The sequence below is a fragment of the Ranitomeya imitator genome, chromosome 2, assembly GCF_032444005.1.
Source record: "Ranitomeya imitator isolate aRanImi1 chromosome 2, aRanImi1.pri, whole genome shotgun sequence".
NCBI classification, from domain to species: domain Eukaryota; kingdom Metazoa; phylum Chordata; class Amphibia; order Anura; family Dendrobatidae; genus Ranitomeya; species Ranitomeya imitator.
The window spans coordinates 268,535,519-268,562,020 of record NC_091283.1 but is presented as its reverse complement, the minus strand read 5'-3'; the positions used below and the strand labels follow the sequence as shown (position 1 = coordinate 268,562,020).

The 26,502-nt window shown below is 42.7% G+C and overlaps 1 protein-coding gene across 1 annotated transcript in view; it reads left to right on the top strand.

Moving 5' to 3' along the window:
* The window catches only part of LOC138666390 (uncharacterized), a 129,326-nt gene that overhangs the window by 23,847 nt on the left and 78,977 nt on the right, over positions 1 to 26,502 (top strand). The window contains exons 2-27 of the mRNA XM_069754618.1: positions 3,689 to 3,722; positions 6,792 to 7,045; positions 7,882 to 8,025; positions 8,408 to 8,564; positions 8,925 to 8,952; positions 9,198 to 9,306; positions 11,825 to 11,917; positions 12,046 to 12,109; positions 12,409 to 12,507; positions 12,604 to 12,707; positions 13,773 to 13,911; positions 14,165 to 14,283; positions 21,438 to 21,587; positions 21,678 to 21,848; positions 21,933 to 22,242; positions 22,782 to 22,852; positions 23,053 to 23,140; positions 23,233 to 23,350; positions 23,745 to 23,868; positions 23,952 to 24,088; positions 24,173 to 24,428; positions 24,560 to 24,802; positions 24,978 to 25,154; positions 25,234 to 25,379; positions 25,625 to 25,715; positions 25,804 to 26,193. Of these exons, the coding sequence (XP_069610719.1) occupies positions 6,842 to 7,045; positions 7,882 to 8,025; positions 8,408 to 8,564; positions 8,925 to 8,952; positions 9,198 to 9,306; positions 11,825 to 11,917; positions 12,046 to 12,109; positions 12,409 to 12,507; positions 12,604 to 12,707; positions 13,773 to 13,911; positions 14,165 to 14,283; positions 21,438 to 21,587; positions 21,678 to 21,848; positions 21,933 to 22,242; positions 22,782 to 22,852; positions 23,053 to 23,140; positions 23,233 to 23,350; positions 23,745 to 23,868; positions 23,952 to 24,088; positions 24,173 to 24,428; positions 24,560 to 24,802; positions 24,978 to 25,154; positions 25,234 to 25,379; positions 25,625 to 25,715; positions 25,804 to 26,193 (3,732 nt within the window). The 5' untranslated portion in view covers positions 3,689 to 3,722; positions 6,792 to 6,841. The remainder of the gene's footprint in view (positions 1 to 3,688; positions 3,723 to 6,791; positions 7,046 to 7,881; positions 8,026 to 8,407; positions 8,565 to 8,924; positions 8,953 to 9,197; positions 9,307 to 11,824; positions 11,918 to 12,045; positions 12,110 to 12,408; positions 12,508 to 12,603; positions 12,708 to 13,772; positions 13,912 to 14,164; positions 14,284 to 21,437; positions 21,588 to 21,677; positions 21,849 to 21,932; positions 22,243 to 22,781; positions 22,853 to 23,052; positions 23,141 to 23,232; positions 23,351 to 23,744; positions 23,869 to 23,951; positions 24,089 to 24,172; positions 24,429 to 24,559; positions 24,803 to 24,977; positions 25,155 to 25,233; positions 25,380 to 25,624; positions 25,716 to 25,803; positions 26,194 to 26,502) is intronic.

The window sequence follows — 26,502 nt, the reverse complement described above, 5'->3', positions numbered from 1 at the left end:
TCTGTATCTACTACATCATTATACACTGGATGCACTGTATCTACTACGTCATTATACACTGGATAAGTCGTATCTACTACATCATTATACACTGGATACACTGTATCTACTACATCATTATACACTGGATACACTGTATCTACTACATCATTATACACTGGATGCACTGTATCTACTACATCATTATACACTGGATGCACTGTATCTACTACATCATTATACACTGGATAAATCGTATCTACTACATCATTATACACTGGATGCACTGTATCTACTACATCATTATACACTGGATACACTGTATCTACTACATCATTATACACTGGATGCACTGTATCTACTACATCATTATACACTTGATACTCTGTATCTACTACATCATTATACACTGGATGCACTGTATCTGCTACATCATTATACACTGGATACACTGTATCTACTACATCATTATACACTGGATGCACTGTATCTACTACATCGTTATACACTGGATACACTGTATCTACTACATCATTATACACTGGATACACTGTATCTACTACATAATTATACACTGGATACTCTGTATCTACTACATCATTATACACTGGATACACTGTATCTACTACATCATTATACACTGGATAAATCGTATCTACTACATCATTATACACTGGATACACTGTATCTACTACATCATTATACACTGGATACACTGTATCTACTACATCATTATACACTGGATGCACTGTATCTACTACATCATTATACACTGAATACACTGTATCTACTACATCATTATACACTGGATAAATCGTATCTACTACATCAATATACACTGGATACACTGTATCTACTACATTATTATACACTGGATACACTGTATCTACTACATCATTATACACTGGATACACTGTATCTACTACATCATTATACACTGGATACACTGTATCTACTACATCATTATACACTGGATACACTGTATCTACTACATCATTATACACTGGATACACTGTATCTACTACATCATTATACACTGGATGCACTGTATCTACTACATCATTATACACAGGATACACTGTATCTACTACATCATTATACACTGGATACTCTGTATCTACTACATCATTATACACTGGATGCACTGTATCTACTACGTCATTATACACTGGATAAGTCGTATCTACTACATCATTATACACTGGATACACTGTATCTACTACATCATTATACACTGGATACACTGTATCTACTACATCATTATACACTGGATGCACTGTATCTACTACATCATTATACACTGGATGCACTGTATCTACTACATCATTATACACTGGATAAATCGTATCTACTACATCATTATACACTGGATACTCTGTATCTACTACATCATTATACACTGGATACACTGTATCTACTACATCATTGTACACTGGATACACTGTATCTACTACATCATTATACACGGGATAAATCGTATCTACTACATCATTATACACTGGATGCACTGTATCTACTACATCATTATACACTGGATACACTGTATCTACTACATCATTATACACAGGATACACTGTATCTACTACATCATTATACACTGGATAAATCGTATCTACTACATCATTATACACTGGATGCACTGTATCTACTACATCATTATACACTGGATAAATGGTATCTACTACATCATTATACACTGGATACACTTTATCTACTAAATCATTATACACTGGATATACTGTATCTACTACATTAAATTACACTGGGTACACTGTATCTACTACATCATTATACACTGGATACACTGTATCTACTACATCATTATACACTGGATACACTGTATCTACTACATCATTATACACGAGATACACTGTATCTACTACATCATTATACACTGATTACACTGTATCTAGTACATCATTATACACTGGATACCTTGTATCTACTACATCATTATACACTGGATGCACTGTATCTACTACATCATTATACACTGGATGCACTGTATCTACTACATTATTATACACTGGATACTCTGTATCTACTACATCATTATACACTGGATACCTTGTATCTACTACATCATTATACACTGGATGCACTGTATCTACTACATCATTATGCACTGGATACACTGTATCTAACATGGCATTATACACTGATTACACTGTATCTACTATATCATTATACACTGGATACCTTGTATCTACTACATCATTATACACTGGATGCACTGTATCTACTACATCATTATACACTGGATGCACTGTATCTACTACATTATTATACACTGGATACTCTGTATCTACTACATCATTATACACTGGATACCTTGTATCTACTACATCATTATACACTGGATACACTGTATCTACTACATCATTATACACTGGATACACTGTATCTACTACATCATTATACACTGGATACACTGTATCTACTACATCATTATACACTGGATACACTGTATCTACTACATCATTATACACTGGATGCACTGTATCTACTACATCATTATACACAGGATACACTGTATCTACTACATCATTATACACTGGATACTCTGTATCTACTACATCATTATACACTGGATGCACTGTATCTACTACGTCATTATACACTGGATAAGTCGTATCTACTACATCATTATACACTGGATACACTGTATCTACTACATCATTATACACTGGATACACTGTATCTACTACATCATTATACACTGGATGCACTGTATCTACTACATCATTATACACTGGATGCACTGTATCTACTACATCATTATACACTGGATAAATCGTATCTACTACATCATTATACACTGGATACTCTGTATCTACTACATCATTATACACTGGATACACTGTATCTACTACATCATTGTACACTGGATACACTGTATCTACTACATCATTATACACGGGATAAATCGTATCTACTACATCATTATACACTGGATGCACTGTATCTACTACATCATTATACACTGGATACACTGTATCTACTACATCATTATACACAGGATACACTGTATCTACTACATCATTATACACTGGATAAATCGTATCTACTACATCATTATACACTGGATGCACTGTATCTACTACATCATTATACACTGGATAAATGGTATCTACTACATCATTATACACTGGATACACTTTATCTACTAAATCATTATACACTGGATATACTGTATCTACTACATTAAATTACACTGGGTACACTGTATCTACTACATCATTATACACTGGATACACTGTATCTACTACATCATTATACACTGGATACACTGTATCTACTACATCATTATACACGAGATACACTGTATCTACTACATCATTATACACTGATTACACTGTATCTAGTACATCATTATACACTGGATACCTTGTATCTACTACATCATTATACACTGGATGCACTGTATCTACTACATCATTATACACTGGATGCACTGTATCTACTACATTATTATACACTGGATACTCTGTATCTACTACATCATTATACACTGGATACCTTGTATCTACTACATCATTATACACTGGATGCACTGTATCTACTACATCATTATGCACTGGATACACTGTATCTAACATGGCATTATACACTGATTACACTGTATCTACTATATCATTATACACTGGATACCTTGTATCTACTACATCATTATACACGGGATACACTGTATATTTTCCTTATTTTTCAGGACTCTCTGCTCTTCTCGGCCGTCACTTTTCCAGGTAAGATATAGGAGATGTCAGTTTTTTCTCTGATAATTGTAGCATTATATATAGAGTTCTGACACTGACGCACATTCTGGTTTTCCTGTTTTGATTTTTCACTTTTTTTCGCTCTTGTAGTTGCTGTTTCTATGGTTACTGATGGACAATCATAAACATTCCGCACTTTGTTACAATGTTGGTGATAAATCCATGGAGTCTCCGTGACGCCTCAATATTCCCTTCATCGTCGCCCCTTATTCTCCAGACTTGTAAGTCAGTAACAAGAGGAATGTCCAACTAAAGGAGCGAAAAAACCCAAAATGAGTGTCAATTTATTTTTCGGGGTATTGTGTATTATGAGATACATGAATCCTGGCCACGGACTCAACCTGAGAGCAGATTCCGCAGATAATTATCTGTATTCCTGGACTGACATTAGTTGAAGATTCTTAAAGGGATTTTCTATTTGAAGGTGACTATAGTGGGCTCCTATCTGTCCCCTTACATCACCTGTGTCTCTTTATTGCTCTGGAATATGACCCCCCAGCTTCTTTTTTTACATATTTTGGGGCGACATCGTAGATGGGAGCAGCCTGATAATGTTAGGACGAGGCTGAAGACGGACAGCAGAACAGATGGAGCTAATGTCCGTGACATAAGTGATCACATCTCCATAAACCAATGCTGGGGTTATTTCTGCCCCATAGAACAGTGATGGAAAGAGTCTGAGACCCCTAAGCACTGCACATCTGGAACTGGATACTAACTCCCTGGGGATTAAAAACCACGACCATGGACTCCTCAGAGTTTGTCCTTGTGATATTATGTATTGTGTTATCTGCGTCTCCACTGATCGGCTAGTCACTACTCACTAACTTATCGTGAGGCAGGATAGTCAAGAGTCAAAACCAAGAGGGTTTGTAATAGACAAAGGGAAAAGACAAAAGTGTAGTCAGGAAACAGTCCGAGGTCAGAGAATCAGGAAGGTAGTGGGTCAATACAAAGGGGTAAATCAAGCAGATGGTCAAAGGTAAATCCAAGGTCAGCAATGGAGATCAGGACACAAATCAGAGCACAAGGCAAACCTACAGAACACATGAGCAGAGCTACAATTGGCAAAGGTCTGACTGCTATCAGAGTGCTAAATTGCCCTGTAATGATCCAGAATGGATGACACCTGAAGGAGATCCCACAGACCCAGCCAGATAGGACGGCTGAGCTCAAATTGGGCAGCAGAGCTTTCACTCACAATCCTGACAGCTCAGCAAGCCCTCGATCCCATAGGGTGAAAGAGCTGTCATTCACAGCATCCCTAGGACACCATAAAAGGTGGAATCGTGACAGTACCCCCTCTTCTAGGGTGGCCACCGGACCAGTCTTCCCAGGAAACCTATGATGGAAGGCTATGATAAGATGATCGTTCTTCATGGCTCAAACTGGTACCCAGGATCTCTCTTCCAGTCTGTATCACTTCCGATGGATGAGAAACTAGAGCATATTACAGACTAACCAAGAATCAACAACCTTTTGTAACTCGTACTCTAAACTGTCATTGAAAGAAACTGGAGGAGGCGGGATGCGGGAGACAAAACTGAAAGGGACAAACTCCTTTAGCAATGATCTATGAAACACATTCGGTATGCAAAAAGATGGAGTGGATTAACTACCTCCAAAATCTCATATGGGACAATAAACCCAGGACCCAACTTTGCTGAAGGCACTTTCAAGTTAAAGTTTGGTTTTCATCAAAAAATATTATCACCAACTTTGAATATGGGATCCACCAACCGTTTCCTATCTGCCTTCCATTTCTGAGCCACCCAATGTTCTTCTGAACCTCCCTCCAGACATCTTCCATTTCTGTCAACACTGAGCCACTGCAATAGTCTTCTGATACTCCCTCAAGACATCTTCCACTTCTGTTGACACCGAGCCACCCATTATTTTTCTGAACCTCCCTCCAGAAATCTTCCATTTCTGTCGACACTGAGCCGCCCCAATATTCTTCTGAACCTCCCTCCAGAAATCTTCCATTTCTGGCAACACTGAGCCACCCCAATGTTCTTCTGAACCTCCCTCCAGACATCTTCCATTTCTGTCAATACTGAACCACCACAATATTCTTCTGAAACTCCCTCAAGACGTCTTCCACTTCTGTCGACACTGAGCCACCCATTATTTTTCTGAACCTCCCTCCAGACATCTTCCATTTCTGTTGACACTGAGCCATGAAATATACTTCTGAACCTCCCTCCAGACATCTTCCATTTCTGATGACACTGAGCCACCCATTATTTTTCTGAACCTCCTTCCAGACATCTTCCATTTCTGTCGACACTGAGCCACTCCATTATTTTTCTGAACCTCCCTCCAGACATCTTCCATTTCTGTTGACACTGAGCCACCCAATATTCTTCTGAACCTCCCTCCAGACCTCTTCCATTTCTGGTGACACTGAGCCACCCAAAGTTTCTGTATGGCAACCTCTACTCCAGGACACCCAGAACTCATCCTAAAAAATTTACCAAAATGGGGATGAAAACCATAATTACAAAACACATATATTATTTACCAGTAATGTGTTTTTTTTGGAACACATGACAGCACCAACGAGAGAGGGAATACGCCCTTCAAGGATAAGAAACCTTCAGGATCAAAAGGACGGTGGCTCTCTATGCATCCGTTTGTTTATAGAGTGTGAGAGGACCTCCAATACTTAGTGTCCACACATATAAATCATTTCTGAACTTCCACCAGTCCTCCACTGGGTGTATGAGCAGAATAGAATTAATAAAAGAAATGTCCGATTTCAGTAACCGGAGTCAGAGGAACCCCACATTGTCAATAACGTCCGTCAGCCCCCGCTGCTGTCCGTTGTGTCACAGATCTGACATTTTTTGTTAATTTTGCTGATCTTTTCCGATAATGCAACAGAACCATGAATAAAAAAAAAACGCAGATATTGTCTTCTGAGATTCTCTGTGCTGCTGTGGCCGTGATCGGCTAGATGTCGATCCCATGCCGCCAGGTTCTAGTTTGTAGGCCATGATGTGATGGGATCACTCGGTCTTCTGATTCTTCCTTTAGGTATTGCGTTATCCACATCTCCACCGATCGGTGACTTGTGAACCGCAGCCATGAGTTCCGATGCGGAAATGGCGATATTTGGGCAGGCCGCTCAGTTTCTAAGGAAAAGTGAGAAAGAGCGAATCGAGGCCCAGAACAAACCGTTTGATGCAAAAACGTCAATGTTTGTGGTGGATGTAAAGGAATCGTATGTGAAGGGCACGCTGACGAGCAAGGAAGGGGGCAAAGCCACCGTGAAAACCGAAGCAGGACAGGTGAGAGCCGAAAATGTCCAGAGGCATGTACAGTACAGCAGGGAATGGGGTACAGGGTAATGATACTGATACTCGGGGTACAGGATAATGACACTGATACTTGGGGTACAGGATAATGACACTGACACTCTGGGCACAGGATAATGACGCTGACACTCGGGGTACAGGATAATGACACTGACACTCGGGGTACAGGATAATGACACTGACACTCGGGGTACAGGATAATGACACTGACACTCGGGGTACAGGATAATGACACTGACACTCGGGGTACAGGATAATGACACTGACACTCAGGGTACAGGATAATGACACTGACACTCGGGGTACAGGATAATGACACTGACACTCGGGGTACAGGATAATGACACTGGCACTCGGGGTACAGGATAATGACACTGACACTCGGGGTACAGAATAATGACGCTGACACTCGGGTTACAGGATAATGACGCTGACACTCGGGTTACAGGATAGTGACGCTGACACTTGGGGTACAGGATAATGACGCTGACACTCGGGGTACAGGATAATGACGCTGACACTCGGGGTACAGGATAATGATGCTGACACTCGGGGTACAGGATAGTGACGCTGACACTCGGGTTACAGAATAATGACGCTGACACTCGGGGTACAGGATAATGACGCTGACACTCGGGGTACAGAATAATGACGCTGACACTCGGGGTACAGGATAATGACGCTGACACTCGGGGTACAGGATAAGGACACTGACACTCGGGGTACAGGATAATGACGCTGACACTCGGGGTACAGGATAAGGATACTGATACTTGGGGTGCACTGATATTATGTATGTTTGCCCTCAGACTGTAACAGTGAAGGATGACCAAATTTTCCCCATGAACCCCCCAAAGTACGATAAGATAGAAGACATGGCGATGATGACCCACCTTAATGAGCCGGCCGTCCTGTATAACCTCAAAGAGCGTTACGCGGCCTGGATGATCTACGTAAGTGCTCTGCTCCTTCAGGTCAGGATGGGACAAGTGATCAGTCGGCCTTGTCAGTATTCTCATCCTTTTCACTCTCAGTTTAGCACATATAGATTGTGTGTGTTTCTTTTTCTGAATCTCTGTAGCAATAAAGTAGCAATGTAATAAAGTAATAATGTCTCAAAGTAACAATGTAATAATTTCTTAAAGTAACAATGTAATAATGTAACAAGGTAACAATGTAGTATGGCCAGGATGTTCTCTGGGTCTCATACTTACACTGGAGGCAGTGGATTTCCAAGTGCTCAACGGGGAATTTCAGACCCTAAATGAATCACCGGCCATGTCTTGGTTCTTTTTGGGTCGCCATTAATATATATCCCTTCCTGCTCGACCACAGACATATTCGGGACTGTTCTGCGTCACTGTGAACCCCTACAAGTGGCTGCCTGTGTACAACCCCGAGGTGGTGGCTGGATACCGAGGCAAGAAGCGTCAGGAGGCCCCACCACACATCTTCTCCATCTCCGATAACGCCTATCAGTTCATGTTGACCGGTGAGTTTCTCCAGGAATGTTCCATGATCTGTAGGAGCCTCTCCGGAGATCAGGTTGGGTGTCCCTTGGGGTGATCCATAGGTCGGCACCGGCTGCAGTATCCGTTTTATGGGGGGCAGCCTCTCAGAGGATGGGAGGGCTGGCTAGGACATTTGGTGGACCATAGATGGTCATATCAAGCTTCTGGATCTGGTGGTTCATCTGATCTTTGGAGGACGATACTCAGTTATAGGGTCATTCTCACTCCGATAGAGGTTGGGACCCAAGGATGCTCAGACCCCAGGCAGTAAGTCCGGCCCATGACACTGGGGCTAAGACTCTCCAGGACTAAAGATGAATTACTCTCTTCTTTCTCCACAGATCGTGAGAACCAGTCCATCCTGATCACGTATGTATTTTTTTCAGTATCTGTTATTCCTTCGTCCTACTATTGAAGATAGCTGCTGGAGTACAGGGGCAGGAAGTGTTGTCATAGGGACATTGGAAGCAACAGTATCCTTATAATAACACTGAAAATCACTATAGGACCTCTCCTACTTGTCATCTCTAAAGAAACCAGATTTGTGTATATTACACATTTTTAAGTCTCTTACATAATAACTATTTGTTTTTTCCTTATTTTTTGATCCCTAGTGGAGAATCCGGTGCAGGCAAAACTGTTAACACGAAACGCGTCATCCAGTACTTCGCAACAATTGCGACTGTTGGTGATAAGAAGAAAGATGACGCTTCCAAGAATAAGGTCTGTCTATCTATCTATCTATCTATCTATCTATCTATCTATCTATCTATCTATCTATCTATCTATCTATCTATCTACAGTGCCTTGAAAAAGTCTTCATACCCCATGAACGTTTCCACATTTTTCACGTTACACCCACAAAGTTCACTGTATGTTATTGGGATTTTCTGTTACCTTTCTCTGCTTCAGTCTTTTGGGGTCTGTCTCCACAGCTTTGCACATCTAGAGGTGACATTTTGCCCCTTCTTCTTGCACACTCGCTCTCGCTCAGTGAGATTGGATGGAGACGTCTGTGATTAGTAATTTTCACGTCTTGTCACAGTTTAGTAAATGGTGGCAAATGTTGGAAATGTTGCTGGTTGGCCTGCACCAGATGTTTCACAGTTCAATGAGGGAGACCACCATCCAACAATAAACTCTTTACTATACGGTAACTTGGTAAGGGTTATATACAACGGATAGGGGTGCAAAGTCTTGAGGACGTTTCCTTAATGACTTGAAAACATTTTTTCCATACAGTCTCCTTCCTAAGTAGTTTACTCCACAGTTCTCTATATCCTCATTTTCTCCCTAATTCGCCACAACCCAGGTTTCACGATACCGTCCTAATTAACAAGTATCCTTTACTTGTCCTGCGGTTCCGCGTCCTCTTAATTATTCTGTTACTCAGTCCTGTTTATGCCTGTTACCCTTCCAGCATTACAAGTTCGACATCTCGTGGCTAGGCTTCCTCTTTCAGGACCCATCTCCAGAAGGCCACTCTGTCTCTCTGTATTCAGGATCTCGCTATCCCTTCTTCTTTGGTCTCCTCTCACATTGGGTCAATCCAGAATGTTGCACTGCTCACCTTGGATCTTTTCGATCCATTCACTGTGCACTCCAGGCTCTGACTATCAGGAAACAGTCACTTTCCTTTACACTAGCCCCTCCCACTATAGGCTTGTCCCAACACTTAACTCTAACCATCCCTATGGTCAAGCTACACATATAACTAACAGATAACTCTATCCACATTATGCATTACATCACAGTATTTACAAAATGACGCAGGACACAGTTCATACAACATAACAATAATGCAATTGATGTCTGCAGGGAAAGGAATGTGACAATCACAGTCCATCTCCTTACATTCCTCCCCTTTTTAACAATGGTCATCCTCAACCATCTGGAAAACTTGAAAGACACCAATGCACAACAATATAACTTTAATAATGACTGCCTCTCTTCCAGAGGACAAGTGCTGTCCTTTTCCATTTTTGGTCAGCATGAACAACTTTAGCCCGGCTGGAACATTGGGTCGTCCATCCCCTCCCTCCAACATTGGTCTTTTTTTTATGGTAAAGACGCAGTCCATGAGGGGCAAAGTCCATTGTCCCCCACCAGTCCATAGGATGGGACACAATCCTTAAAACAACATCTATCAGATGTCGGCACAACCTTCTTAGTTACTTAATAATGCTTAGGCCAACAACACAGTCCATCCCCGTAAGGGCAGCCCCTTTTCACCAAAGGCACAGTCCTTTAAACCCCATCCCTGTCTATGAGACAGACACACAGTCCACCATAAAATTTTCCTTACTGGATCTGGCTCAGTCCGTGACTGAGGGTGTAGGACCCTTGAGCGCCTGCAGTGTTCCTTTAATCTAGGATTGGAATGCTCAATGAGCTCAACAAGTTGGTGTGGGGGGGAACTTTGGCCATAAACATGGGGAGAACTAGATTTGGAGGTCCTAGACACGCTGGAGCTTTGGGCCTTCAAATCACGGGTGCAACCAGCACAATATAGCCTGCTTGACTCCTTGTTCCATGGAAGTAAAGGCATCTTACTCATCTTATGAGGTTCTTCCTTCCGTTTTTCCTTTGGTAACTTAGAGATGACCTCCCTCATTCTCCTGGGCCATCTTCCCCTTGCGTCTGTTCGGGGTGTGGCACGGGCTCTACCGTCAATGGAGTCCCAGACGTGGGGAGAGCAAACGCTCCAGCCATAACCTGGATAACGACTGACCCGTGCACCGGTGAGGGTACTCTCCAATACTCTGTGGTGAGACTTCCAGGCTGGCTAGCCTCCATGACCCTCTCCCACTCTCTCAGCTTTCTAAAAGGTCTCGGCAAAGCCCTGCCCCCAATGTGGGTCATAGTGATTGACCTCTTCCCGGGAAGCTAGCTCCCTGTAATGATGCTTATACTGAGAAGAAATCACACCCAGGGTGGCACAATGTACTAATTATGTGACTTCTGGGGGCGATTGGTCACTCGGGACGTTATTTATAGGCATCACACTACAGGGGTCTGAATGCTAATGCACAGAACAATTCTCAAATTTATATTTTTGGAATAATTAGAAAACCTCTTATCACTTCCTTTACATGACAAAAATACTTGTTACTTTTGTTGGTATCACGGAAAATCCCAATAAAATACATTTATGCTTGTGGGTGTAACGGAAAAATTGTGGAAAAGTTCACAGGGTATGAGGACTTTTTCAAGATGCTGTATCTATCTTCCTCTACCACAGGGAACTCTGGAGGATCAGATTATCCAGGCGAATCCACTGCTAGAGGCATTTGGTAATGCCAAGACCGTCAGGAATGACAACTCCTCCCGCTTTGTACGTTCTCGTGGTCCTGATATTTTGTGATTATTTTTTTATTTTCCTTTCTTACAGTCTAATCACTGATGTCATGAATGATGTTTTTTATTTTCTATTCTCTGTTTTTTTTTATGTTTTATTTAAAGGGTAAATTCATCAGAATCCATTTCGGCACCACTGGAAAACTGGCGTCTGCAGATATTGAAACCTGTGAGTGTGAAATTTTGGGATTTTCGGTTTCCCTTTGTGGCACAAGAGGGTCGATAGTATACAACAGAGATCCACGAATAATATGGACATGCTGTAAGGGAAAATGAATCCATAAAGTTGAGCTCCCGGTAAAGAGAAATTTTGGATGTCGCCCAGATCCCTTGAGGGAGCGCTCGAAACGTAAAAGTGCCATCTAGTGAAAAACTATGGAAAATGAACTCATCCTAATTCTTATTGGGTCTAATCTTACATTCTTTTTACAGATATTTTTTTTCATTGCTTGGTTTTGTTGTTTTCAGATCTGCTGGAGAAATCCCGAGTGACTTTTCAGCTGAAAGCCGAGAGAAGCTACCACATCTTCTACCAGATCATGTCCAACAAGAAGCCCGAGCTGATCGGTGAGGAGGAACTCATGGGGTTCCAAAACTTCCTCAAATCCTCCAACTTTTTTGTGTCTTTTATAATAGTTATTATTCTGATTTGTTTTTGTCCAGACATGCTTTTGATTACAACAAACCCTTACGACTTCCCGTTTGTCAGCCAAGGTGAAATTACCGTGGCCAGCATCGATGACGCTGATGAGCTGATGGCCACTGATGTAAGTGCAGAAGCCATTTGTACTATTGTTACAGTTTTTTAAGGCAAAGTACTCTCCATACTTGAACATGCATCCTTTGCTGCGACTGAGCGCATTTTTTAAATTTTTGGCCCAATTTTGGGTCATTCCTGAGTGTTTTGTGGGTGTTTCCTAGGAGGAGGCTTCCATTTTTTTATTCTGAACATATTTCGAACAGATTTTGGCTGAAGTTCAATGTATAAAAGAAGAAAGGTTAGGTTAACTCTGCCCAAAATGGCTAGTTTTGGGGCTTTCCTGGGTAGTCTCAAAGGCAGGGTCTAAATATCTTGACTGTGGACAATCGATTATGTTGATAAGTATTCTGGAATATAGAAAATAAAAATTAAAGGGGACTTGACACTAGGCATAAATATGCCATTTTTTTACCCAATGTAAATGCCTCTGTTCTTCTGAATCTGGAGATATTTTTCTTTTGTTCCTCAGCCTCTCCGTTCCTGAGATATGGCTACTTCTTCCCTGTAGGAAAATCTAGTCTTGGTAGGAAAGTGGGTGTGGTCCTCAAGAAAGAGTGGAAGACCACGCCCACTTCACACAAAAAAGAAATTACATGTTGGCCATTCGGATGCATGACTGTTCACGTAATACAAGGGCAGGTTGAGTCCCTCAGATTGGAAGGTGCCCGGCACTAAGCAGGAAACTTGTTGCTAATAAGGCACATGGGCAGGGGTTGCCTTCATGAGACAACCTATTCAGAAGGTGACTGCCAGGGAACCTCAGTTCCAACCCTGGGAAAATAAACTATTTGTACTGCACCGACTGCAGGGTAAATGTAGTATTACATCTTGGCCATTCGGATGCATGGCTTGAGTCCCTCAGGATGGAAGGTGCCCGGCACTAAGCAGGGAACCTGTTGCTAATAAGGCACATGGGCAGGGGTTGTCTTCATGAGACAACTGTTATAAATTGCAGGACTTGTACTGTAAATAGGGTAGCAGCAAGAAATAAAACAAAACACTATATATAATTCTGGCTTTTTAGACATTTTCAAGGCGAAGTGGTGACTGACTGTGATCTCCTAATCCACAGAGCGCCATTGATATCCTGGGGTTCTCCGCTGATGAGAAGGTCTCCATTTACAAGCTGACAGGTGCTGTCATGCACTACGGTAACATGAAGTTCAAGCAAAAGCAGCGAGAGGAGCAGGCCGAGCCTGACGGCACAGAAGGTGAGGACTGGGGTCTCCAGAAATAAACAGTTTAGGCAAAGTCAGGGGAAGGAAATATTAATAATCAAAACATAATATAAAAATATAAAATGTGATGAGGATAAATAAAAAATTATTCGTTCCACCTCATCCAACCCTAAATAGTGTGAAATTACACATCCTGAATTTCTAGCGCCAGCTCCTGGCCATAGATGGTAGTGCAGCAGCTACTTATGTTATACTAAGTAAATCTATTCTCCATTGTTGCTTCCAGTCGCTGACAAGGCTGCCTACCTGATGAACCTGAACTCCTCAGATCTCCTGAAAGCCCTCTGCTATCCCCGCGTCAAAGTTGGAAATGAATATGTCACCAAGGGCCAAACTGTGCAGCAGGTGGGTGTCTTTACTATCCAGATCTTCATGACCTGGGTGAGACTAGCCCCATAACACTAGAGGATAGTCCGGGCTGTGATACAGTAGATAGTCCGGGCTGTAATACAGTGGATAGTCCGGGCTGTGATACAGTGGATAGTCCGGGCTGTGGTACAGTAGATAGTCCGGGCTGTGATACTGTGGATAGTCCGGGCTGTGATACAGTAGATAGTCCGGGCTGTGATACAGTGGATAGTCCAGGCTGTGATACAGTGGATAGTCAGGGCTGTGATACAGTGGATAGTCCGGGCTGTGATACAGTGGATAGTCCGGGCTGTGATACAGTGGATAGACTGGGCTGTGATACAGTGGATAGTCCGGGCTGTGATACAGTGGATAGTCCGGGCTGTGATACAGTGGTGTTATGCTGTGCTATCAGGCAACACAGTGTGCAGTAATCAGCGCACATACAGTGATATGGCAATAACCCAAAAACAATAGAACAAGCTCTGAGACGTGGAATCTCTGCAGACTGCAATACCTGAACCTATCCTCACACAACTAAAAGCAGCAGTGGATTGCGCCTAACACTACCTATGCAACTCGGCACTGCCTGAGGAGCTGACTAGCCTGAAGATAGAAATACAAGCCTGACTTGCCTCAGAGAAATACCCCAAAGGAATAGGCAGCCCCCCACATATAATGACTGTTAGCAAGATGAAAAGACAAAACGTAGGAATGAAATAGATTCAGCAAAGTGAGGCCTGATATTCTAGACAGAGCGAGGATAGCAAAGAGAACTATGCAGTCTACAAAAAACCCTAAAGCAGAACCACGCAAAGGGGGGCAAAAAGACCCACCGTGCCGAACTAACGGCACGGCGGTGCACCCTTTGCGTCTCAGAGCTTCCAGCAAAAGAGAATAGCACAGCTGGACAGAAAAAAACGGAAACAAAAACAAAGTAACACTTATCTAGCAGAGCAGCAGGCCACAGGAAAGATGCAGTAGCTCAGATCCAACACTGGAACATTGACAAGGAGCAAGGAAGACAGACTCAGGTGGAGTTAAATAGCAAGGCAGCCAACGAGCTCACCAAAACACCTGAGGGAGGAAGCCCAGAGGCTGCAATACCACTTGTGACCACAGGAGTGAATTCAGCCACAGAATTCACAACAGTACCCCCCCCTTGAGGAGGGGTCACTGAACCCTCACCAGAACCCCCAGGCCGACCAGGATGAGCGACATGAAAGGCACGAACAAGATCTGGGGCATGGACATCAGAGGCAAAAACCCAGGAATTATCCTCCTGAGCATAACCCTTCCATTTGACCAGATACTGGAGTTTCCGTCTAGAGACACGAGAATCCAAAATTTTCTCCACAATATACTCCAATTCCCCCTCCACCAAAACAGGGGCAGGAGGCTCCACAGATGGAACCATAGGTGCCACGTATCTTCTCAACAACGACCTATGGAATACATTATGTATGGAAAAGGAGTCTGGGAGGGTCAGACGAAAAGACACCGGATTGAGAATCTCAGAAATCCTATACGGACCAATAAAACGAGGTTTAAATTTAGGAGAGGAAACCTTCATAGGAATATGACGAGAAGATAACCAAACCAGATCCCCAACACGAAGTCGGTGACCCACACGGCGTCTACGATTAGCGAAAAGCTGAGCCTTCTCCTGGGACAAGGTCAAATTGTCCACTACCTGAGTCCAGATCTGCTGCAACCTGTCCACCACAGAATCCACACCAGGACAGTCCGAAGACTCAACCTGTCCTGAAGAGAAACGAGGATGGAACCCAGAATTGCAGAAAAATGGAGAGACCAAGGTAGCCGAGCTGGCCCGATTATTAAGGGCGAACTCAGCCAACGGCAAAAATGACACCCAATCATCCTGGTCAGCAGAAACAAAACATCTCAGATATGTTTCCAAGGTCTGATTGGTTCGTTCGGTCTGGCCATTAGTCTGAGGATGGAAGGCCGAGGAAAAAGATAGGTCAATGCCCATCCTACCACAAAAGGCTCGCCAGAACCTCGAGACAAACTGGGAACCTCTGTCAGAAACAATATTCTCAGGAATGCCATGCAACCGAACCACATGCTGAAAGAACAAAGGTACCAAATCAGAGGAGGAAGGCAATTTAGCCAAGGGCACCAGATGGACCATCTTAGAAAAGCGATCACAGACCACCCAAATGACCGACATCTTTTGAGAAACGGGAAGGTCAGAAATGAAATCCATCGAAATATGTGTCCAAGGCCTCTTCGGGACCGGCAAGGGCAAAAGCAACCCACTGGCACGTGAACAGCAGGGCTTAGCCCTAGCACAAATCCCACAGGACTGCTCAAAAGCACACACATCCCGTGACAGAGATGGCCACCAGAAGGATCTAGCCACTAACTCTCTGGTACCAAAGATTCCTGGATGACCAGCCAGCACCGAACAATGAAGTTCAGAGATAACTTTACTAGTCCACCTATCAGGGACGAACAGTTTCTCGGCCGGACAACGATCAGGTTTATTAGCCTGAAATTTCTGCAACCCTCTCCGCAAATCAGGAGAGATGGCAGACACAATGACTCCTTCCTTGAGGATACTCGCCGGCTCAGATAACCCCGGAGAGTCGGGCACAAAACTCCTAGACAGAGCATCCGCCTTCACATTTTTAGAGCCCGGAAGGTACGAAATCACAAAATCAAAACGAGCAAAAAATAACGACCAACGGGCCTGTCTAGGATTCAAGCGCTTGGCAGACTCGAGATAAGTAAGATTCTTATGATCAGTCAATACCACCACGCGATGCTTAGCTCCCTCAAGCCAATGACGCCACTCCTCGAATGCCCACTTCATGGCCAGCAACTCTCGGTTGCCCACATCATAATTACGCTCAGCAGCAGAAAATTTCCTGGAAAAGAAAGCACATGGTTTCAACACTGAGCAACGAGAACCTCTCTGTGACAAAACCGCCCCTGCTCCAATCTCAGAAGCATCAACCTCGACCTGGAACGGAAGAGAAACATCTGGTTGACACAACACAGGGGCACAGCAAAAACGACGCTTCAACTCCTGAAAAGCTTCCACGGCAGCAGAAGACCAATTAACCAAATCAGCACCCTTCTTGGTCAAATCGGTCAATGGTCTGGCAATGCTAGAAAAATTACAGATGAAGCGATGATAAAAATTAGCAAAGCCCAGGAATTTCTGCAGACTTTTCAGAGATGTCGGCTGAGTCCAATCCTGGATGGCCTGGACCTTAACCGGATCCATCTCGATAGTAGAAGGGGAAAAGATGAACCCCAAAAATGAAACTTTCTGCACACCGAAGAGACACTTTGATCCCTTCACGAACAAGGAATTAGCACGCAGTACCTGGAAAACCATTCTGACTTGCTTCACATGAGACTCCCAATCATCAGAGAAGATCAAAATGTCATCCAAGTAAACAATCAGGAATTTATCCAGATACTCACGGAAAATGTCATGCATAAAAGACTGAAAAACAGATGGAGCATTGGCAAGTCCGAACGGCATCACCAGATACTCAAAATGACCCTCGGGCGTATTAAATGCCGTTTTCCATTCATCTCCCTGCCTGATTCTCACCAGATTATACGCACCACGAAGATCAATCTTAGTAAACCAACTAGCCCCCTTAATCCGAGCAAACAAGTCAGATATCAATGGCAAGGGATACTGAAACTTAACAGTGATCTTATTAAGAAGGCGGTAATCAATACACGGTCTTAGCGAACCATCCTTTTTGGCTACAAAAAAGAACCCTGCTCCCAATGGTGATGACGATGGGCGAATATGTCCCTTCTCCAGGGATTCTTTCACATAACTGCGCATAGCGGTGTGTTCAGGCACGGACAAATTAAATAAACGACCCTTAGGGAATTTACTACCAGGAATCAAATTGATAGCACAATCACAATTCCTATGCGGAGGTAGGGCATCAGACTTGGGCTCTTCAAATACATCCTGAAAGTCAGACAAGAACTCTGGGATGTCAGAAGGAATGGATGACGAAATAGACAAAAATGGAACATCACCATGTACTCCCTGACAACCCCAGCTGGTTACCGACATAGAGTTCCAATCTAATACTGGATTATGGGTTTGTAGCCATGGCAACCCCAACACGACCACATCATGCAGATTATGCAGTACCAGAAAGCGAATAACTTCCTGATGTGCAGGAGCCATGCACATGGTCAGCTGGGCCCAGTACTGAGGCTTATTCTTGGCCAAAGGTGTAGCATCAATTCCTCTCAACGGAATAGGACACCGCAAAGGCTCCAAGAAAAATCCATAACGTTTAGCATAATCCAAATCCATCAGATTCAGGGCAGCGCCTGAATCCACAAACGCCATGACAGAATACGATGACAAAGAGCATATCAAGGTAATGGACAGAAGGAATTTGGACTGTACAGTACCAATGACGGCAGAGCTATCGAACCGCCTAGTGCGCTTAGGACAATTAGAAATAGCATGAGTGGAATCACCACAGTAGAAACACAGCCTGTTCAGACGTCTGTGTTCTTGCCGTTCAACTTTAGTCATAGTCCTGTCGCACTGCATAGGCTCAGGTTTACTCTCAGACAATACCGCCAGATGGTGCACAGATTTACGCTCGCGCAAGCGACGACCGATCTGAATGGCCAAGGACATAGACTCATTCAAACCAGCAGGCATAGGAAATCCCACCATGACATCCTTAAGAGCTTCAGAGAGACCCTTTCTGAACCAAGCCGCCAGTGCAGATTCATTCCACAGAGTGAGTACTGACCACTTCCTAAATTTCTGACAATATACTTCTACATCATCCTGACCCTGGCATAAAGCCAGCAAATTTTTCTCAGCCTGATCCACTGAATTAGGCTCATCGTAAAGCAATCCAAGCGCCTGGAAAAACGCATCAACATTACTCAATGCAGGGTCTCCTGGCGCAAGAGAAAACGCCCAGTCCTGTGGGTCGCCGCGCAAAAAAGAAATAATAATCAAAACCTGTTGAATAGGATTACCAGAAGAATGAGGTTTCAAGGCCAGAAATAGCTTACAATTATTTTTGAAGCTCAGGAACTTAGTTCTGTCACCAAAAAACAAATCAGGAATAGGAATTCTTGGTTCTAGCATAGATTTCTGATCAATTGTATCTTGAATCTTTTGTACATTTATAACGAGATTATCCATTGAGGAGCACAGAGCCTGAATATCCATGTCCACAGCTGTGTCCTGAAGCACTCTAATGTCTAGGGGAAAAAAAAAAAAACTGAAGACAGAGCTGAGGAAAAAAAAATGATGTCAGGACTTCTTTTTTCCCTCTATTGAGAATCATTGGTTTGGCTCCTTGTACTGTTATGCTGTGCTATCAGGCAACACAGTGTGCAGTAATCAGCGCACATACAGTGATATGGCAATAACCCAAAAACAATAGAACAAGCTCTGAGACGTGGAATCTCTGCAGACTGCAATACCTGAACCTATCCTCACACAACTAAAAGCAGCAGTGGATTGCGCCTAACACTACCTATGCAACTCGGCACTGCCTGAGGAGCTGACTAGCCTGAAGATAGAAATACAAGCCTGACTTGCCTCAGAGAAATACCCCAAAGGAATAGGCAGCCCCCCACATATAATGACTGTTAGCAAGATGAAAAGACAAAACGTAGGAATGAAATAGATTCAGCAAAGTGAGGCCTGATATTCTAGACAGAGCGAGGATAGCAAAGAGAACTATGCAGTCTACAAAAAACCCTAAAGCAGAACCACGCAAAGGGGGGCAAAAAGACCCACCGTGCCGAACTAACGGCACGGCGGTGCACCCTTTGCGTCTCAGAGCTTCCAGCAAAAGAGAATAGCACAGCTGGACAGAAAAAAACGGAAACAAAAACAAAGTAACACTTATCTAGCAGAGCAGCAGGCCACAGGAAAGATGCAGTAGCTCAGATCCAACACTGGAACATTGACAAGGAGCAAGGAAGACAGACTCAGGTGGAGTTAAATAGCAAGGCAGCCAACGAGCTCACCAAAACACCTGAGGGAGGAAGCCCAGAGGCTGCAATACCACTTGTGACCACAGGAGTGAATTCAGCCACAGAATTCACAACACAGTGGATAGTCCGGGCTGTGATACAGTGGATAGACTGGGCTGTGATACAGTGGATAGACTGGGCTGTGATACAGTGGATAGTCCAGGCTGTGATGCAGTGGATAGTCCGGGCTGTGATACAGTGGATAGTCCGGGCTGTGATACTGTGGATAGTCCGGGCTGTGATACAGTGGATAGTCCAGGCTGTGATACAGTGGATAGTCCGGGCTGTGATACAGTGGATAGTCTGGGCTGTGATACAGTGGATAGTCTAGTCATACAGTTGATTTTCACTCAATGTCTCGTCAGTGGGATTTCTTTCTATCGAGTTGGTTCACACATACCCTATTAGATATTAGTGGTCATGCTCTATACAGAAGAAACTTGTTAATTATTAATCATGAAACATTTTTCCGTTGACTTAGTAGTTAATCATTTTCCTATTTTTCATGGGATACTTTACAAATACCTTAGTAGATCATAGTGGTCATGCTCTGTACAGATGGACCAATGAAAACATGTCCACTGACCCAGATCCAATAGTGATCATGATCCTTGTGCAGCTGATTTTGCGTTCAATCACTTTTCACTGGGATCTGATTCACAAAGAGTGTGCTAGATCTTAGTGGTCATGCTCTGTATAGTATGACCCTCTTGAAAACATTTCCTCTATCCCAAAATCTGACACTAATCATGACTTTTTGCAGTTGACTTTGCAGTCAATCACTTTTCTTTCTAACGGGAAGACTAGCAAACAACCTGCTAGATTTTAGTGGTCATGCTTTGTATAGAAGAACCCTTAAACTAATTTCCACTAATCTGCAATCTTATCATGACCGTGTTGATACCCATTTAGGTAGAGCCTTGGCCAAACTTTGCTTGGGATTGGGTCTACAAGGATCCAAAGACAATTTGTCTAAAAGAAATCCTTCATATTAAGCCACTAGAACTTTGATTTGCTCCTACGCCGGCTATCTCTTATAAGCTACTGTATGAGTAACATATATAGTCTAGAAGGCTGATCTAACGTTGACTTGATGAACTTTCATTTTTTGCTTCGCCCTCCAGGTGTACAACTCTATTGGAGCCTTGGGGAAGGCCGTCTACGAGAAGATGTTTTTATGGATGGTTACACGCATCAATGAGCAGCTGGACACCAAGCAGCCGAGACAGTTCTTCATAGGTGTACTGGATATTGCTGGATTTGAAATCTTTGATGTAAGAACTTTGGCCAACTGGTCATTCATCTCAGTGACTTGCCATTGACCATTCATTGTCATATTCATTGCTTACCTTACATATTTACAGTTCAACAGCTTGGAACAACTATGCATCAACTTCACCAATGAGAAGCTGCAGCAGTTCTTCAATCACCACATGTTTGTCCTGGAGCAAGAGGAGTACAAGAAGGAAGGAATCGACTGGGAGTTCATCGACTTTGGCATGGACCTGGCCGCCTGCATCGAGCTCATCGAAAAGGTATTTTTGTCTTGTCACTTTATCTAGAAAGACAAAAAAATTGTAGGAGGTGCTGATCAAACCCACACTGATATTTTACCACAGCCGATGGGCATCTTCTCCATCCTGGAAGAGGAGTGCATGTTCCCCAAGGCCACTGACACTTCCTTCAAGAACAAGCTGTACGACCAACATCTCGGCAAATCTAACAACTTCCAGAAGCCGAAACCGACCAAAGGCAAAGCCGAGGCTCACTTCTCCTTAGTCCACTATGCTGGGACTGTTGACTACAACATCTCTGGCTGGCTGGACAAGAACAAGGACCCACTGAACGAGACTGTCATTGGGCTCTACCAGAAGTCATCTATGAAAACCTTAGCCTACCTCTTCTCCAGCTACGCAGCCGCTGAAGCAGGTTAATGTTATAATGTATGCCAACCACCAAAACTGTAGTCTACTTTGGGAAACGACATGGAAGGGTCAAACTACAAACTATTTGCAGTTAAAGCAAGGTATTTACCTTGCACAAACATTTGACATGTCAGAAGTTTTGATATGTGCGGGACCGTAAGCAGAGAACCTAACCTAAAACGAAAGGTTTAGAAGCTGTCAACCAAGCATTGCTCCCCTTAAACTATGATTATCTCTGCTTGTGTTTGAGAGATTAGAAGAAGACTTCTTGGGTTCCAATTTGAGCCAAGTCAAGGTGATCATTGCTGAAGGAGCTCATAGATCGGTTAAGTCGTCTGCCCTTAAACTTCAGAAATTGTTTGGGGTCTCAGCAAACTGATCAACTCTAATCGAAACTTCTGACATGTAGTATTGACAGATGCCAAAAGTTTTTTGTAAAGTGTAGTTGCTCTTACTAAGGAAGGTTAATAAAAATGTAAAACGTGATGGTATCAGTGAAGAAAATGTAGATGTGTCTAACATAACTGTCATTATGATCCTCAGAGGGTGGTGGTGGAAAGAAAGGTAGCAAAAAGAAGGGGTCCTCCTTCCAGACTGTGTCTGCTCTTTTCAGGGTAAGTTCCTCTATACAGACTATTATTACTTTTCAAGGCTGCAGGAGAACCATAATGCAACACATCTTCCCCATCGCATTTTACATAAAACCAATGAAATTTCTATAGAAAATATAAAATGTGCTGCAGGTTGAGGATCTGGATTCTTCCAGTTGGCCATATCATGATATAGCCAGTTCTACTATCTCCTCGTATTATAGGAGAACTTGAACAAACTGATGACCAATCTTAGGACAACTCACCCTCACTTTGTACGTTGCCTCATCCCCAATGAGACCAAAACTCCAGGTAGGAACCACAAAACCTTTGTAAACAGTCTTCCCAAAATATCCCCCAAAATCAGACACATCTCCTAATGTGCATAATGTCCTTTTCCGAAGGTGCCATGGAACATGATCTGGTGTTGCACCAGTTGCGGTGTAATGGTGTCCTGGAGGGAATTAGGATTTGCAGAAAGGGTTTCCCGAGCAGAATTCTGTATGGTGACTTCAAGCAGAGGTAGATGAAATATTAGGGTAAAAATGTGTCATGTCTGATAAAGGAAACATGTTATGCCACCGTTAAGTATTTACATTGATGCTGGTGGCCTGGAGACCTGGGTCTAGTTTCAACTGGGCCACTTTCTAGGACATTCATGCATTCTTTATTGTACTGCTACAGAACATGGTCGAGTTACAAAAGCCATCTCATAGACTAACATCATATATGCCCATAGCTGGGAGAATTCATTCTAGTTCCACCGTATAATCAAGCCCTATTCTAGAAAGCGCGTGTATTCTTTCATTCTATGACCAGCATTGATGCCCACTGGATATCTCCCTAAATCCAGAAGGATACTTTTTGGATTTATTTTTCCAAAAATCTGTAACCCATGCAATCGCCCTTTTAACAGATACAAGATCTTAAATGCCAGTGCAATCCCAGAAGGTCAGTTTATCGACAGCAAGAAAGCTTCTGAGAAACTTCTTGGGTCCATTGATGTTGATCATACTCAGTACAGATTTGGACACACAAAGGTATGTATCTTTATATGCGGCATGGATATATTAATCATCCTATTTCTCCACGTATTACAAGGCTTTATGTGTCATATCTTAAGGTATTCTTCAAAGCTGGTCTACTGGGGACACTGGAAGAGATGCGAGATGACAGACTGGCCGAAGTCATCACTCGTACTCAAGCCATGTGCAGGGGATATCTTATGAGGGTAGAATTCAAGAAGATGATGGACAGGAGGTATTCAATATCTTAATATATTGTGGATTAAATATTTGGATTAAATCTCATTAAACGACTCATTTTCTGTGCGTTAAATCATAGGGAAGCCATATTTTCAATTCAATACAACATCCGAGCTTTCATGAATGTTAAAACTTGGCCATGGATGAAACTTTACTTTAAGATCAAACCTCTTCTGAAGAGCGCCGAATCTGAGAAAGAGATGGCAACAATGAAAGAAGAGTTTCAGAAGACTAAGGACTCTCTGGCCAAGTCAGAAGCCAAGAGAAAGGAGCTGGAAGAGAAGATGGTTAGAATTCTCCAAGAGAAGAATGACCTGCAGCTTCAAGTCCAGTCTGTGAGTCTGAGCTCATCTTAGATATGTCAATCATTTTCCATGTAACTTTCACACGGGAGGTTGTTTTATGCAATTTCTTGATTTTAAGTTTAATAGTAAGTTTTCCAATTGCATTTTTGTCTTTGGCCTAGGAATCAGAAAACTTAACCGATGCCGAGGAGAGATGCGATCAATTGATCAAAACAAAAATCCAATTGGAAGCCAAAATCAAAGAGTTGACTGAGAGGTTGGAGGATGAGGAAGAGTCAAATGCTGAGCTGACAGCCAAGAAGAGGAAACTAGAGGATGAATGCTCCGAGCTGAAGAAAGACATTGATGACCTTGAGTTGACTTTGGCCAAGGTTGAGAAGGAAAAACACGCCACAGAAAACAAGGCAAGCCATTTTATTTACTATGCGAAGAAACAAAATTGGTTTTCTTTGTCCTGATAGATGGCTTTGTTGCTTCCTTCTCTGCAAGTTTCAAATTGTAGTATTTTATGCATAATAATTGTAGTAAAATAGTGTAATGTGAATCGATGGAAGAATTTTTTTCTTATTTTTCTAAAAGGTTAAAAACCTTACAGAAGAGATGGCAGTCCTGGACGAGAGCATAGCTAAGCTCACAAAAGAGAAGAAAGCTCTGCAAGAAGCCCACCAACAAACTCTCGACGACCTGCAAGCCGAAGAAGACAAAGTGAACACTTTGACCAAAGCAAAGACCAAGCTAGAGCAGCAAGTGGATGATGTGAGTAGTGTGAAAAGGCTTAAAATTGCATTGGAGCAAAAAAATATACAGTCACTTTGATAAGATTTTATACTTCCAGCTTGAGGGATCTCTGGAACAAGAAAAGAAACTGCGCATGGACCTCGAAAGATCCAAGAGGAAACTGGAGGGTGATCTGAAATTAGCCCAAGAAACCCTCATGGATCTAGAAAATGATAAGCAGCAGATGGATGAAAAACTGAAAAAGTGAGTATGGAAGTCATCAAAGCAAATGTATTTTGAAACACAACTAGATAACATACTGTATATATTTTTTCAGAATCTAAATATTTTTGAGCAGAATTAGAAAATTGTTTTAAAACATGAAAAAAAGTTTGGTTCAGTTGTATGTGAGGACACCTAAATCTGGTCACCATATATTGATGGGGCTGTGTGTGAGCTGTCATTCTAGTCATGCACTCAGTCTAACCTCAAACACCATTTTCCTGTAGGAAAGATTTTGAAATCAGCCAATTTTTAAGCAAAATTGAGGATGAACAGGTTCTTGGTGCTCAGTTGCAGAAGAAAATTAAAGAATTACAGGTAGAGTTGACTTACAATTAGACCATTGCCAAAAAAGTAAATGAGCAGGATTTTTATTGGAAATTTTCTTTTTTTCATTAATTACAAGGCACGTATTGAGGAACTTGAAGAAGAAATTGAAGCAGAACGTGCAGCCCGTGCCAAGGCTGAGAAGCAGCGTTCCGACCTCTCAAGAGAGCTTGAGGAGATCAGTGAGCGCCTGGAAGAAGCTGGTGGTGCAACTTCTGCTCAGATTGAGATGAACAAGAAACGTGAGGCTGAATTCCAGAAGATGCGACGTGACCTGGAAGAAGCCACCTTACAACATGAAGCCACCACCGCCGCTCTCCGTAAGAAGCATGCTGACAGTGCTGCGGAGCTTGGGGAACAAATTGATAATCTGCAGAGGGTCAAGCAGAAACTGGAAAAAGAGAAGAGTGAACTCAAGATGGAGATTGACGATCTCGCCAGCAACATGGAATCTGTATCCAAATCAAAGGTAGAGTCACTTATGGAAAGAAATAGGGCAAGCACTCATGATATCCAAAGCATGAGATGGCATTTACTAAACCATCATGTCCAAGTTGGTTGTGGTTGAATGTGCAATACTGGTGCGTCAAGACTTGTAGGTTGTTTGTTTGCAGCAATATCTACTTACGCTTCCCCTATTTTGAGGTTCTGTGAAAAGCAAACTAGTGTAAAAGACTGGAAACATTGTGGTGTCACTCCATTGGATTCCAAGGATAACTTCTAAAGCTGGCCAGCTTTCTGTAGAACGTTTCTTCTGCTGTCAGTCAGCTATCCCTAA